Source organism: Engystomops pustulosus, chromosome 2 (genome assembly GCF_040894005.1).
Source record: "Engystomops pustulosus chromosome 2, aEngPut4.maternal, whole genome shotgun sequence".
NCBI classification, from domain to species: Eukaryota; Metazoa; Chordata; class Amphibia; order Anura; family Leptodactylidae; genus Engystomops; species Engystomops pustulosus.
The window spans coordinates 112,500,797-112,517,653 of NC_092412.1; the positions used below are offsets into that span (position 1 = coordinate 112,500,797).

General features: G+C 39.0%; 1 protein-coding gene across 1 annotated transcript in view; it reads left to right on the plus strand.

The window, feature by feature from the left end:
* ZPLD1 (zona pellucida like domain containing 1) overlaps nucleotides 1–16,857 on the plus strand; it is a 120,257-nt gene that overhangs the window by 52,628 nt on the left and 50,772 nt on the right. The window contains exons 3-4 of the mRNA XM_072133067.1: nucleotides 7,729–7,949; nucleotides 16,402–16,583. Of these exons, the coding sequence (XP_071989168.1) occupies nucleotides 7,729–7,949; nucleotides 16,402–16,583 (403 nt within the window). The remainder of the gene's footprint in view (nucleotides 1–7,728; nucleotides 7,950–16,401; nucleotides 16,584–16,857) is intronic.

The following is a 16,857-nucleotide window of genomic DNA, read 5'->3' on the forward strand; positions in this document are numbered from 1 at the left end:
GGTTATAATTTTTGAACTCTGTTACTTAATTTGCCAAATAAAACCCTAATGTGGGGGGATGATCATGTGGGAAAGACCCCACAAAGGCAAGTTAAATGCCGCGGTCGTGCTGCCCTTGGCATTTAACGAGCTAAACACCTGCGATCGAAGCCCACTCTGACCAGGTGCAGAGCTGAACCGGCATCGTCTCAGCACCATACTAGTACGGCACTGAGCACTAATAGCGGGAGCCCACGCCATACTAGTACGGTGCTGAGCGCTAAGGGGTTAAGATTGTTGTATAAAAATATATATACATAATTTTCTATATTTTTTTCATGCACCCTCTTACACCCTGTTTAATAGTTAACCAGGCTAAAGTGGCAAGTTAAAATGATTTTTTAGAACAAATGTTGGATTCCTTCAATTTTACTAAATTGGACATATGCCTCCTGCCAGGGGGAAAAAGGATCCTTGCATTTCAACTACTGTATTTTTCTGACAATAAGGCACATCAGATTATAAGGTGCATTATGAATAAAGGCCTGCCAAGGCGTCTAGGTGCATATATAAGGCGCACCAAAATATAAGGCGCAGGCAGTTTCTTGAGTTAGAAGGTGGTCCGTGTGGGCTGCAATGGGGGAAGCTATGTTGTTTTCGCACTACGGCGCCTGTGGTTCGTGCCAGGCGTGGTCTTCAGTTCCCGCTGGAGATTTGCTGTGAGTGGTAGCGGGGACCCACGTAAGCTCATCCGACTTGCCTCCTCCAGTCACTGCTGAGTCCCCCTCTGGTACTGCCGGCCATGTAGGGTTTTGGCCGCTACTGCCCTGCTCCAATGCACCGAGGGGCATGATGTTGGCATCACGGCGCCAGGGCACTTCAGGTGCCAGTGTGGGGTATTGTGCCCCTATACAGTGTGTGCAGAATGTTGGCAGGATATTGCTGGCATGACCCGGAGTTAAAGCAACCGTTTCATATATAAGGTGCACCGGACCATAAGGCGCACTTTTGATTTCTAAGAAAATCATAGAATTTTTTGTGCGCATTATAGTCCGAAAAATACGGTATACTAGGTTCACAAGGTGATCAAGCCACAAGGTGATTACCAAGGAGGATGAATTTTTATTTTTTAACTGCAGGCACAATCGGTGCTAGCATTGTCACAGTTGATTTGCAGGTTTACAGGAATTAATTAATGGGGTTTGGGTTCAGTTTTTGGGGTTTTCTTGAACCCCAATGAGTCTGCTTATCAGTAGTTTTTGTGAGCCTTATGTTTTTCAGGATCCACAAAACAGAAGGCTGATAAAAAATGTCAGCCCCTTTTAGTGTCACATTATTGTGTTACCTAACAAATTTTTCATGTTGCAATAGACTTATTTGGGAGGGCAGAACAGTATTAGGCAGGCCATAGGCGCATTAGGCAGGCCATAGCCACAATGTGGCCTGTTACTGCTCGCTGTGCCCACTACTGAGCTCACAAAAGAGGCCAGGTCATTTATATGCTGTACTGCCAGTCCCTGAAGTAAGTAATGATATGAGTAGCACATGTATGACCAGCCCTCTGGCAAAAAGTACATGGAAACATCTGAGGCTCCCTCTGCTGCTTTAGTTGTCTAAGCCTCTACCACCACCTATCAAGTGACAAATCTACCTGTTTCCCTGCAAAGGGAGGATGTGACTCCACAACCAAGACTATAATCAAGCCTTCTCACACCTAGGAAGTGTTCAGCTGTTTATAGTCAGCTGTTTTGCCCATCTCATCCATAAGACGGTCCTGACTGTGACAGAATTGCTGGCCTTTGAAAAGCTAAAATTCTGGAAAGCTTTAAATATCTCATGGTGGTGGCTGTCACACAATACATCATTCCCAGCCACAACTACTTTTCCGGAATGGCCTTCCCTGACCTGCACCAACTGGTCTTGGACAAAATACGGTGTGCACTATGCAATGCCATTAGTCATAAGGTGAACCACTGATACATGGACAGGGATGTAACATCTCTTTAACTGCCTACTGGGTTAATGTAGTGGCATCTGTGCCCTAAGCAGAAAAGCCTGGGGTTCATATACTTCCACCACCAAGGATTGCCTCAGGTTACCTCCTCTGCTTTCTCTTCTTCTGCCTCCTCATCTAGTCAGTGTCACCACCAGTTTCAGTACAGCAATGGAGAAATTGGAGCAGGCCGCGTTGAAACACATCTGTCTAGACAAAAGACCACATACCGTGTGAAGTTGGAAAAATTTCCCGTCGGACCCCTAGAGTAACTCCATGGATCCACTAAAACTATTTACAAAAACAGAAGCTTTTTTAAAAAAAAACAAAAAAAAAAACCCAGAACCTCTTTAGAAAAAAAGAAACTTTGTGTAAAAACAAAGTTTTTGGAAAAACAGAACCCTTTTTTTTTTTTTTTTTACAAAAAACAAAACTATTTAAAAGAAAACCATCTTGACCCACATCCCATGCCTTGTTCATTTGCTGTACTTGGTGGTGCAACGGATCCTGGCCAACTATACAGATCTGTACTTTGGCCTTTCCACCCACAGCCTTATATGGGATTTACCAATTCTGTAGAATTCAACTTTGCATACATTAGAAAGGGTAATTGAGCAGCAGCAGACAATACTTGCGTTGCAGCTCTAGAACAATCAGTTGAGTTGAAATAGTGACCAACAGCTCTTTACCAACAACCACTGGGCCTATCTGAGAGACATTTGTGCCATGCTGCACTACTTCCGATACGCCACCAATATGTTTAGTGATGATAACGCCATATTGTAACAGTGCCTTTCATATTTTGATAGAACTTCAAACTAAACTGTAACAGTACAACTGCAAACAATAATGTGACAGTACCTTTGAGATTTTGATTTGAAAGTTGCTGTCACTGCATTTTATACAGTGACAGCAACTTTCAAATTATGATAAAAATGACAAACTATAATAAAAGCATATTTAAGAATTTGATGGAACGTCAATCTATAACACGACAGCATCTTTCAGATTTTGATGGAACTGTACTCTATACAGTGATAGCACCTTTAAGATTGTGAAGGAATGACTAAATATACTGCAGCAGCCCATTCAGATTTTGATGCAACTACAAACTATAATACCACAGCATCTCTCAGATTCTGATGGAACTGCAAAATATACAGCAACGGCACCCCTTAGATTTTGATGGAATAGCAATCTATAAAGCAACAGCTCCTTCAATATTTTGATGCAACAGCAAACTATAATGAGACAATAGCTTTCAGATTTTGGTAGAATGGCAAACTATACTGATATTGTGCCCTTAACATATTGCAGGGTGATGCAGGAAGATTTTGAGGCAACTGCAAACTATAATGCGACACAGTCTTTCAGTTTTTGATTCAACTGCAAACTATAAAGTAACGGCACCTTTTAGATTTTGATGGAACGGCGAACAATACAGCATCAGCACCTTTCAGATTTTGATGCCATGGCAATTCAAAATGTGACAGCAACTTTAATATTTTGATGGAACTGCAAACTATACAGCAAAAGTGCCTTAAAGATTTTGATGCGACTGCAAACTGTAATGTGACAGTAACTTTCCGATTTTGATAGAACGGCAAACTGTACAGCATTGGTGCCTTAAAGATTTTGATCCTACTGAAGATTTTTGACAGTGCCTTTCAGATTTTGATGGAATCAGTAGCTCAATGCAATTCTTCACAGTACCCTAAAAAGGGGAAATATATCAGATTTTCATATGTCCCTAACCACAGAAGCCTCCTGTCTCTACCTAAGTGCACTGAAAAGGGCATTAGTTGGTACTTGAGAAGTCCCTGTCTATTTGACGCTATGAACAGCTGCAACTTTTCCCTAGTTCTGTCTCCTGTGTTTAATGGTATCTGGACATGTGACCTTGCTCTTATACTGCAGAGTCAAATATTCTGCCAATCATAGCCATGCCCACAGAGGTCAGACAGAAGCAATGAAAGAGTCACAATTCTTGGCATGCTGCAAGGAATTGAGTACCCTCCCCAGCGAAACTGGCAGTGAGTGGGTAGTGAGGGGTGGGAAGTGGGCCAGGCCAGTTTGAGAGGTCTGTCATTTTTATCATAGGTACTCTTCAACAGTCAGAGGCAGACAATCATATTGTATGAATCTTAAATACGGTAATCAATTTGCATTTGATTGTATTAAAAAGTATTAAAGTATTCCATCCCCTATTGCCCAACAATCGGCCCTCTCAGAATCTTGTATTAATTAAACTTGTTTGAAATTGTTACTGATATAAAAGACACCTTTCAACACACACTCAATCAATCAAACTCCAACCTCTTCACCATGGCCAAGACCAAAGATCTGTCTAAGGACACTAGTGAGAAGGCGACATCTCTTGGCACAATTATTAGAAATTGGAGGAAGCCCCTAGGTATTGGACTCAATGGAAGATTAAGCCTTTTGGGGTAAAGAATAAGCCCAAAACTACACAGGATAATCTGGACAATGACCTGAAGCAAGTTGGACCACAGTTGCTAAGATTAATATTAGTAAAACACTTTGTTGTCATGGATTTAAGTCCTGAAGTATACAGAAGATCTCTGTGCTCATGGCAGCACATGTTCACACACGTTTGAAGTTTAACAATGACCACTTGGATGACGCTTGCCATATTTGGAGGAAGAAGAGTACAACCACAAGAACAGAATCACGTTCTTCAAGCATGTGGGTGCTTCCCTACAAAGGGGGCAGGATAACTACTCCATATTGAAGGGAAGATGTATGGGGTCATCTATCACAACATTTTGGCTTCCTCAGTAAGAACATTGAAAAAAAGTTGTGACATTGTCTACCAGCATAACAGTGACCTGAAACACAAAGCCAGGGCAACTATGATGTAGTCTTGTAAAATGAGTTTCAAAATCCTAGAGTAGCCTAGATAGTCTTCAGACCTGAATCCAATTAAAAATCTTTGGGAGATAGCAGAAACTTTAAATTGCCCAGCAACCAGAAAGATCTGGAGAAGATTTGTATGGAGGAATTGACCAATATCCCTGCTGCAGAGTGTAACGGGTACCCCCACTATCCATGTCACAGATCGCGGTCACACCCCTCCCCCTCTCTGTGGAGCTGCCCCATGCCCCTCTTCTAACTTACCTCTCCACGCTTCCGCTCCTGTCCGGCCTACGCCCCTCGCACTTCCCTGCTCCCTAGGGCAAGCGCCGGCACTCAGAGATTTAAGGGCCAGCACACAGGTGATTTGCACTGGCCACTTCTGGGTCTGCTACATACTCCAGCGGCTCCCATCATTCCCCGCCGGATCTTCAAGCCATTACCAGTGAATTGAAAGCCCTCTGTGTTGCTGTGTTCCTGTGTTTCCTTGATCCTACTCCTTTGTTCCCGTTCCTGTGTTCCGGTCTGTTCCTGCATTCCTGTTCTGTGTGCTAGCTCCTGTGTTCTTGCCGTGAGTTCCACTGTTCTCCAGCTGTCACCCCGAGCTTGTACTGTGTTCCGCATTACTACCTTGGCTGTTAGTGCGGGCTAGTCTCACCTGTGGAACGACCTAGTGGTCAAGAGGGTCCACATGCCCAGAACACTGAGACAGTGCGGCAGATTTATCAAGCTGTCTGAATATTTCTGGTTGCCCATAGCAACCAATCACAGCTCCTCTTTAAAATATTCATGAGCACTGGTAAAATGAAAGCTGAGCTGTGATTGGTTGCCATGGCAACTAGAAATATTCTGACTTTCAGACAGATTGATAAATATGCCCCAGTGTGTGAAAACCTGGTGGAAAATACAGGATGTATCAATTAATTATTCCATGTAATAAAATATTAGATTGTTATTTATAAATTATACAATTTGAATTTTCTTTTAGATTTTGTGTCAGAAAAATGAATTGAAACTACACTACAAATTATAGGCCTCTCCATGCTTTGAAGCTGAGAAAACTTGCAAGATCATCAGAGTATCAAATATTTACATACATTTATTTGTCCTTAACAAGCGTATATATACTCTCTTTAACTGCTATGATACAAAAATATACAGACCCATAGTACTGTAGTGTAACTCACCTTGGAGGATAGTCGCTTATACTGTAGCTCAACAGTGAGTGGAACCAAGATCAGTGAATAAATGCACCACAAGAACCCAGTTCAGTGTGTAAATGCAGCACCAGAACCAAACTCATTACATAAAAACACAACTAGAACCCAGCTAAGTATAAAAATAGCATAAAAATAGAACTTATCTCTGTGTAAAAAATATTGATTGGAGAAGTGTAAGCTTATTTGTAATACCAGAACCTACTATAAATCTGATGACTTCTGGTTGGAGGAGACTATTTTATCTTCTTCTTCTACTTGGCTGCAATTTCAGTTTCTTCCACCTGCAACTTGTCTCTGTAACTTGTCGCTGCAGATTTAGTCACAGTTCCCCCACGCAGTAGCCAATATAGTAACGGTGCCTCCACACAGTAGCCAATATAGTCACAGTGCCCCCACAGTCGCCAAATAGCAATGGTGCCCTCACAAAGTAGCCAATATAGTCAAATTACTCACCCACAGTATCTAATATAGCCACAGTGCCTGCAAATGGTTCCTTCCTCCCCACCCAGAAGCCAATAGTCACAGAAATCCACAGTAGCCAGTAGTCACAGCACCAGCCCCTGGCAGCCTTTAGTCACAGTGCCTCTCCCCAGTATCCAGTAGTAGCCAGTGCCTGCCCCATAGTAGCCAGTAGTTACAGCAGCCAATAGTCCCGGTGCCTGTCCCCAATAGCCAGTAGCACCAGTGCTTGCCCCCAATAGCCAGTAGATAAAGTACCTTCCCCCAGTAGTCACAGTGGAAACCCTCCAAGCCACATTAATTCCCCCAGTAGCCTGTAGTCTCAGTGTCTGCCCCAGTAGCCAGTAGTCATAGTGATTATCCACAGTAGCGATAGGTATTAAATTAAACATAGCTTGTTCCTCTACTCCCGCCTTCCAAGTGCTATAAGTCTTCTTTGCTTTCTAGCATTTTTACAGAACTCTGTATTCTTTCATCACTTCACTCTTGCTAGTCTTCTGAACATACATTTGTATATTGATTCTGTATTCCATTGTCCTCTTGGTTTTTCCCCATTTGTCCATTTTTTTGTCAGTGTTTTCACTTTGGCACAAGAAGGTAATGTTGTCACAGAGTGTCTAGGGTAGGGTAGACAAGTAGGTATGAATAGGTGGGTGGGCTCATTTTCCATGTCTGTATTTTCCTTTCCATCTTATTGTCCTCCTCAGACAGCAGCATGACATAATCTTATGTGTTTTTTCAGTTGTATGTTTCATTTTTAATTATTTCATAAAACATTCTCTATTCCTTTTTTGCTTTGCTCCACCAGTTGACTTGAATAATGATTCCCTTATTCACTTCCATAACACTGACAATCATCCTATCCCTCTTGCTGGGTTTAAAATACACCTGTAGAAGGCATATGTGAAGAGCATTGCCATGGCAAACCCTTAGCTTTCCATGATCATGATCAATAGAAAACTAAAAATGGCATATTCACCTCTTTGCCAAACAGAAATACCTTCTCTGCCATGGGATGGCACTTTTCTAGATGAGTAATACATAGTACATACAGTTGTATCTATCAAATATATTGTTTACTTTCTAATTTTTCCATCTTTCTTAAATTGTTTAAGGGACTGAGGTCATGCTTATGGGTTAAGAGTAAGATATGTATCAGTTTTAAAATCTTCAGCATATAATTTGCTGTTTTGTTTTTTTCAGCTGAAAGAGATATCAGTGTCTACTGCGGTGTGCAGACAATTACAATGAAGATAAATTTTTGTACAGTTCTTTTTTCTGGCTATTCGGAAACAGACTTATCACTTAATGGGAAACATGGAGACGCTCATTGTAGAGGCTTCATAAACAACAATACCTTCCCTGCTGTGGTTATTTTTACCATCAACTTGAGCACCTTGGAATCGTGTGCAAATAACCTAGTGGTAAGCAATACATTTTTTTCAATAAGTTCGTTATATAAGCTATTATATTTCTTGAGCATTTTAATTACAAAAATACAGTGCATTCAGGGAGAATTGTGACAATTAATTATTACATTATGTAATGTTGTCGTTTTGTGCTAAACTGAAGAAAGTCTATCTCCTCTGCCTCTTATTAAATTTTCTCCAGCACAGTAACGTTTCCTCTACTGCAGCCTCCAAATAATTAAAGATAAATTCTGTCATGCATAATTTACATAGATACATAAAAGGGACATTTATGTAACAACAGATTTTTTTGTTGTTTCGAATTGGGGTTGGGGGTCTTTTGTGGCTTTTTAGTGCTAAAAAAATCACACTGTCCTTTTTATGTCACTCAAAAATCTGATATAAACACAGAACCAAGGCTACTGTAATGCTATGTAAAGCTAGATTCATGACTGAAAATGCATAATCCTCCTGGCGTTTGTACTACAGTTATTAAAATCATTTTGCTGTTTTGGCCCTTTATCTGTCAGCAGTGTCTGGGCAGCGAGCTCCAATGCAGTGATGGAACTGTCCTAAATAGCCGGCCTGATGATAAATGTCACCCATAATGCACATACATGTCCATATATGTATACATATATATAAAAAGCATTAGAAATCCAGCTGCACCAAAGCAATAGCAAAAAAAACTTTGTGGGTGCAAACCCCATAAAACTGCTCTTGACACACCAGGCAATTGTACTCCAAAGAAATAATGAGACTGCACTCCAAATTGAATGTGGAAAAAACTAATGGGTGCTTTATTAGCCCAAGTGCAACATTTCAGACCCTGTGCCGGATCCTTTTTCTTGAAAAAGGATCCGGCACAGGGTCTGAAACGTTGTCCTTGGGCTAATAAAGCACCCATCCGTTTTTTCGACATTCTAAGTGTATATATATGTATTCCAAAATATAAACACTTGGATGTTTTTTTCTGACAGAAAATCAGAAGAAACCTTATGGTCATTTATTAGGGCAAGTATATTTATCAAAATGATTTATTTATTATTTGCCAAATGCCAAAATTATGAGAGGGATATTTTTAAGGCATTTTTAATATTTTCTGCAAAGTCGTGGTACCATTAATGTTAATCTGTATAATTTGATTCAAATATTTTGGATATCCTTCCATAAATGTTGGTAGTAGATCCTAAATTTTGGCCATAAATAACTACTTAAAATTACCGTTAGGGACAGACATGCCTGTAATAAAACTTCTATTAGATACTTTCAGCTTTCGAGAGGGGGAATCAACATGGTACTCAATTCAAAGGAGCCATTGCACAATTTATTTACATTGTGCAGTATGTGCAGCTATTGACACTTGACCAGGCAGTTCATCCTGGAAGCAGGATTAAAAGGATCAGGAATTAGTATTGCGAGAAGGGTTATGTTCTACATCTTGGAGTGAAACTCAAACAAAAGAAAATCATATATTTCTATGTAACATAGACATAATCCTTGATTTGTTAATTGAAGGCAATTGTACAAAAATCAAACTCCCCTGTTTGAAGTTATGAAGTTTCATAAGAAAAAATGTACCTAAGGGATCAGCCTCATTAGCATGCAAACAATCCTCTTTCAGTGACATTACAAGCCAGGGGGTGGGAGCAAAAAACGACTGATCTTAAATTGGTGAGCCTAAGAACCTCATTGGCCAGTCTTTTAGGGAATTTATTATCACCAGGAAAGGCTATCCGGATAAACTTCTGCTGAAACCCCATGAGATGAGTAATTGCAAATGAGTAGACATAAGTCAACTTCTTAAGAGAAGAGTCACATTTTCTCCCAGTCTGCCAGTGACTCATGACTCCTTCTTTTGACTGACAGCTCTGGGTTTCTTCAAATCTTGGCCTGACCAGACAGGAAGTTCTCCTTAACAGAATTCTGGCCCTCTCACTTGCATGGTGAATTTAGCATTGAGCACTGTGTGGGAACTGAGATATTTTCATAATTTCTTGTCCAAGTGGTGGTGAGCAGGGCTACATGCCAGTGGGTGGGGCCAACATAGACAAAGGCAGGTAATACTTGAAGAACACTTTTACTGGCAGATTTAAGATCTTTTTAACAAAGGCACATTGGGGAGCGGTGTTTAAGGTTTATTGAGCCTGTTCTCAATAACAGGTTCCTTTTAAAGAAAATCTACCATCAAAATAAAGCATTATAAATCAGGGGCACTTACTCATAGATCCAGATGTTGTGACTGATAATCTTATATTTGTTATACATGGGCTTCTTCCTTATAAAATGAACTTTTAACATATAGCCAAGGAAAGCAGCTTGGTGATCTGATTTACGTTAACAGTAAGTATTACTCAAGCCAAAGGATTTTTCCTCTTCCTTATACTAGTCTTAAAGAGGACCTGTGACCCTAAAAAAATACTCTAGGAGCTGCTTACTAAAGGAAGCAGCTCCTATCACTACCCCAGATGTAGAAGTGTTAAACTGCTAGCTTTAGCGGAACCTTCAGTGCCATACCCTCAGAATGCCGGATCAAGCTTTCCTGAATACGTCGGACCACTGTAAGCTCGGTCCGCCGTAATTTTTGTTAAAGTTAAATTGTTGACCTAAACTGTATAGATCAGTAGACCAGTGAGTTTTCCTCATATTTTCTCATCCTCAGCTGAAAAAAGAAAGGTGTCTTATTTGCCATAAGTTTTTAAATGTATTGATAATTTATTTTGAAGTCTTGTGAAACATTGGTTTTCTGCATCCCTCAAATTACCAGAAACAGCTTTTAGGATGATTATTAACTCTGAGATCTTCTTAGTAATTAAAACAAAATGGAGGTGAAATTTAGAAAGGGGAGGGGAGGAGGACCCTGCAGCAGCCAGTTTTGCCCTATAGCAGTGATGGCAAACCTTTTAGACACTGAGTGCCCAAACTACAACCAAAACCCACATATTTTTCGCAAAGTGCCGATGCGACAATTTAAGCAGTAACTTATTACTCCCTGCACTGTCATATGTTTAAATTGTATAGGCACCTGAGGACACCAATACAGTAGAAAGAAGCAGTAGAAGTTTGGATTATAATTGTAGCTTCCTTCTGGGGTCCTGGGCTGCCTGGGACTGTAAGAGGCCTTGAGTCCTGTCTGGCGAACTCTGTTGGGGTGATGGTGCAGGTGCCCATAGAGAGGGCTCTGAGTGCCACCTCTGGCACCCGTGCCATAAGTTCGCCACCACTGCCCTATAGAATCGAATGGTTTTTAATTGGTTCATGGCGCAATGTTTGAGCTATAAAGTATTTGTTTTTCCATTAATGTTGCCATGTGAGGGCTTATTATTTGCAGAATCAGATGCATTTTTCAGTGCTACTACTTTTGGGGTGGCTATACCCTATTGTTGAAAATTTATTTACTTTTTTGTGTAACTGTTTTTCGCTGTAACTATTTTTTTTACTTTTTTTTTAAACTTTTTTTCTATATTCTATATTCTAATATACTATATTATAGTAACATGTTAGATTTATTCAATGGCTCAGTACGATTACCACAATACTAAATTTCTATATTTTCTATATTTGTTTTAATAATTTTGTACAATAAAACCTAATGTGGGCAAAAAATCTATAATTTTTGCATCACCGTTTTCCAAATAGCATAACTCTTTTAATTTTTTGTCTATATAGATAGATGAGAGCTTGTTTTTTGCAGGACATGTTTGTGCTCTACAACAGTACCATTTTTATATTGATACGTTTTTTTTAGTCAGTTTTATTGTATTTTATGTACAACAAAATAGGTAAAAATTATAATTTTTGGTGTTTTTATTTAAAAAAAAAATTTACGCCGTTCAGTGAGAAGTTTTAATAATGATTTTGTATATTGTACGGGTCATTGCGGATGTGGCAATACAACATATGTGGGATTTGTATGATGATTTTAAAAGCTGAGACCCCTAATTTTGCCACCAAAAACTGTGAAAACCTATGGACTCGAGTATAAGCGGAGGGTGTAGTATACAGCCAGCCAGCCCCCATGTAGTATACAGCCAGCCAGCCCCATGTAGTATAGAGACAGCCCCATGTAGTATACAGCCAGCCAGCCCCCTGTAGTATACAGCCAGCCCCCTGCAGTATACAGCCAGCCCCCTCTAGTATATAGCCAGCCCCACATAGTATACAGCCAGCCGGCTCCCTGTAGTATACAGCCAGCCAGCTCCCTGTATGTCAAGCACATAAAAAAAAATAAACTTAATACTCACTCACCCCCGATGCTCAGCAAGGCTCCTGATCCTCAGCACAGCTCCTATTCTTTCTTCTATTTGCTGTAATAGCTGGCAGAGTCACGTCCTTGCAATCTGCCGACCGCCACACGCTAGGATCCGGCGGTGTCACTGCTGATGACGTCAGATCGCATGAACTTGACTCTGCCAGCTAGAGAAGAAAGAGAAGAAATACAGAAAAACTCTGAAAATGCTGAAAAACTCAGCTTATACACAAGTATATAGGGTAAGTGTAATATGTAACAGTGTTTTGAGATTTGGGGCTTTTTGATTCATTTATTAGTTTATTTTAATTTATAAACTTTTTTTTTCATTTTTGTAAACCATTTTTACTTTTTCCACTATGGGATATGAATAAGCAACCCTTCAATTGCTTGTCAGCATATACTGATGCATTGGCTGACACCCTGGGGCACATTTACTAAGAACAGTGCAACCTGCCCTAAATGTAGATTCATGATTTGTAGCGCACATTCTTCATGAATCTGGGGCTCTCTGCACTGGCCTGACAGAGTTCACCACCCTTTTTTGGTGCACCTTTAACATAGGGCGTGTGACAGACTTTGCATGATAAATCTGGCGTGCGGTCCGAGTACCAGAACACCCCTTAATTTGTGTAGCTTAATGCCTAGTGCAGCTGGGCCATAAAATGGTTGGGTGCGACACAATTGTGGTGCAGACACTTCTTAAATACCTGTGCTGACCACCAACTCGTGATGAAAACACAATCTCAAAATCCCCTTGGTAATTTCAAGTGTTAAAAACTTCATATAAAAAGTGACATGTCAGATTACAAAAAATGCGGCTGAGCCTTGAGCTACCAAATAGCTGCATCATTAAGGGCTCATGGAGGGTATTACATGCATAAGGAAAAAAGGTTACACTTTCTTCTCCACCCCCCATTAACTGTCAGTGATAAAAAATTCCAAAAATAATAAATCATGTGAACCAGATGGTACAGATAATGAGCATTAACGTGGGGGTTAGATGGAGGTTAGTCGAATGCAGAAACTGAACTTCTGGCTGAAGTTCAGTTTTGAGGACCTGAATCTGCAATGTTTGGGATGGACCTAACCAATGCATGTTTGGGTGTGCTCACCACTATTTGAGATTAAAATTATTTAATTGTATGTATATATCATATGAACTTCAAAACTTCATTTAAGAGAGCAATGTATTCACACAATTTCAGTATTTGTCAGGATAATGTTTGGACCAACTTTAGTAGCCCAAAGAAGGGGGAGATGGGAGAGGTGTATTGGCAACTTCACAACCTGATCTTTTTCACTGGCAGGGAGCCAGGTATACCGTACTTTTATATACTGGATTAAACAAAATTAAAGTAGGTATTAAACAAGCAATTGTGTGATATGTTCATTATCTTGTTGGAATTGACAGTTATATATTTTTGACTGTAGCAGCAGTCTTAGTAGTGCAATGACATTCAAATGCTTTCAGAGCCAGTATATTTTAAACATTCCCAAAGGCAATGTGAAAATATAATATTGCATGTAACTCAACTGATCACACTATCTGGGCTAGTGACTACGGTAAATATATTTGATGAAACCCATTTAGTTGTGCATAGTTGCCACATAGATGCATGTGACCATATCATTATCTACAAGGTTCCAGCAATCTCTTTTTTCTTTATTTAAAAGGAAGAACTGGTGATATCTCTTATGAAAAATTGTGAGTTCAATTTTTGTTCTGATAATTACAAAGTTATATAAATTAAATGTTCATGGATAACAACAAATATTTTTAAGTCCATATGATTGTTCTTCTTGATCCAACTTTTTTCTTTTACAACTTGAGTGCTTAATTTCTCTGCAGCTACCATTGACTTTTTATTAATGAATATGACAAAAAAAATCAATATTTCTCTTTCTTGAATATATTAGCTACGGAAGTTTTTTCTAATAACAACAATTCTATCAGTTGCAATGAAGAAACTTAAGATATCACTTAAGATTTAATGTCACATTATTTTTCTTCTGCACAATGAAAAGCTTAATAACAAGTTATAAGCACCCATTACAAATCTCAAATTGTAGTGAATTAAACTGAAATATGAATTCGTAAAAGAAAAAGAAAACATAAAACTTGAGTTGTGATCAAGAGAAAAAACATGGATTTTAAAATATTTGTTTTATTTTTTAGGATTTCTTTTTATTTTCCGTGGCTCTTTTTTAATAAAAAGAGGCTGAGGACTGAAATGAAGGGAAAGGGTAAGTAAAAGTAAATTACAATTTGATTAATTGGGCACCTTGACCCTTCTTTATCTGACATTATTAAACACATTAGATACAAATTTTCAAAATATATATATGAGAATGGAAATTAAAATTAATTAAGTAATCCCTTGAGATAAGTACTCGTAAGCCTACATGTACATGTAGATACTTAGGGGCAGATTTAACTTTAGGCAGAATTTTACTCCAGTTTCTAAGAATGACTTATGAGCCCTTTTGTATATCAGATACATACAACACTTGAGTGCATGCGCTAAGTTTCCTGGTGTCCGAAGACCAGAGTAGTGACCCATCTCCCTATGTATCCTGGGCGTCACTTCTGGTTCCAGCCAAGCAAGTATGGATGCATAGTTGATGATGTGGGAGTCGGCATACATTAGTCTATGTCCACTATATACTTTAGGTTTTGTATAATTAGGCATGCACACCACTTAGGTAGTGTGAAGTAAATGTGATATTATAGCAGGTACTTTGGGTATATCCCAGATGCAGCAGATGCGAAACAGGTTTCGGGTATAGTGTGTCCTGGTGTGTATATAATCATATAGTTGGCTTGTATTTTTTCCTTTGTTTTGGGTTTTATTTTTTCTTTGGACCTGTGCAATATACTTTTGCTGTGAGGGTATAAGTATACATTGCCTCTATACTATGATCAGTCTAGAGATTATCTATTGTATATATATGTATATTATGCCATCTATTTAGTGTATGTTGTCATTTTGATATCATGTTTTTAACATTGATGCATAAAGAATGATATAATCCATATATGTTTGTTGGTTTATTTCCTTTGTTTTTGGTGCTAGACAAGAAACTGATGTAACAACAATAATACATCCCCTTACTGTCTTCCTGTTGTGAATAAAAACAACTGAGAAATAAAGGTTTCTGCACACTCATACAGATAGTGACAGGTTCCTAAAGGGCCTTAGTAACTAACTGGCACTATTCTTTTAGCTAAAAATGTTCATCTCCATAAATTTACTTTATGTTATATTACCTGGCATCAGGTCTGGCACCTCCCATGTACTTTTCCCCATGCCTTATACCTGCTTACTCTTCAGAAGTTCATGTCATGTGACAATGGTTATGTCATTTAAGGTTTTATATAACCTTTACATTTGCAAAATATACCCAATGTGTGTATCTGATCACATGAAAAAACAGTAGCCTCCATAGACTTTTACTCTTCTCCATGCTTTTATGGAGACATGTTGTGATTTCATGTGATTAGATACATACAGGGGGTGCATTTTGCAAATGTAAAAAAATTACACAATATTTCCTATAAGTAAATAGAGCTTTATATGTCTGTAGTTGAAGATTGGCAGACAGCCTCTAAGTACAAGGAGGCAGGGCAGTGATTTGAAGAGACACCAAGCTATCAGCCATAATAATGGTGGGGGGGTTCACTGGCATCCTGGGAGAGGAGAAGAGTCAAACCCACAAGATAAGAGTCAAGAAGGCTAATTTGCTTATCAGAAAAATTGCTGTAATTAAGGTACAGTGTCTCACTGGCAGCTCATTTCAGGTGATAGGAGGATGACTGTAACCCTTTACTAGAAGAAATTGTTGGTTTGAGGGGGGTGGATTCTGGGGACATGTCTTCTTTATGGTTCTTTCATCTGTAAGTTTTGTTTCTATGCTACAATTAGTTAGGCTCTTGAAAGGTATCAGGTAAGTTTCTGGCGGTCACTGATAATTGATATTCAAATGAGTGCTCACTTGATACAAGGATACAGGATTATCTACACATGGCATAATTGGTTTCGATTCATTTGACCAAAAGTGTCTATAATAAGATTATTATTTTTTATATAGTCTAGAATCATGTAAATCCTAAATGGTCAATTGATTAAAATGGGAACACAACTACATTAGTTGTGTGACCCCAGCTAAAGGCAACTTACGTGTTTCATAATTAACTTGGGGTTAACTCTATTACAGGTGTCAACTGTACCTGGAGTCAATGCCTATGGTAATATATCAATGGTACAAATAGGAAATATTTCAGGATATATAGACACGCCAGACCCTCCAACAATTATTAGCTACTTGCCTGGACTTCTCTACAAATTTAGCTGCAGTTATCCATTGGAGTATTTGGTCAACAACACCCAGCTTGCTTCGTAAGTACGCATTTCATATTTTTATAAAATAGCATGGTAAATTATTTGTCTTTTACTTCTCTAAACCAATTTCTGATTTGATTTAAAGACACACTGTCAGCAGTTTTGACACCAGTAAACTACCAGCAACCTCATGTAGGGCATGACATACTCTTCATTTCTTCTTTTACGTTAAAACTCACAAACTTACGTAAAAAAAATTATTCCAAAGTATGAGCTGAGAAGATTTACTTTCTTAATGAGATTTTAGATGAGAAATTTACCTTTACTTTAT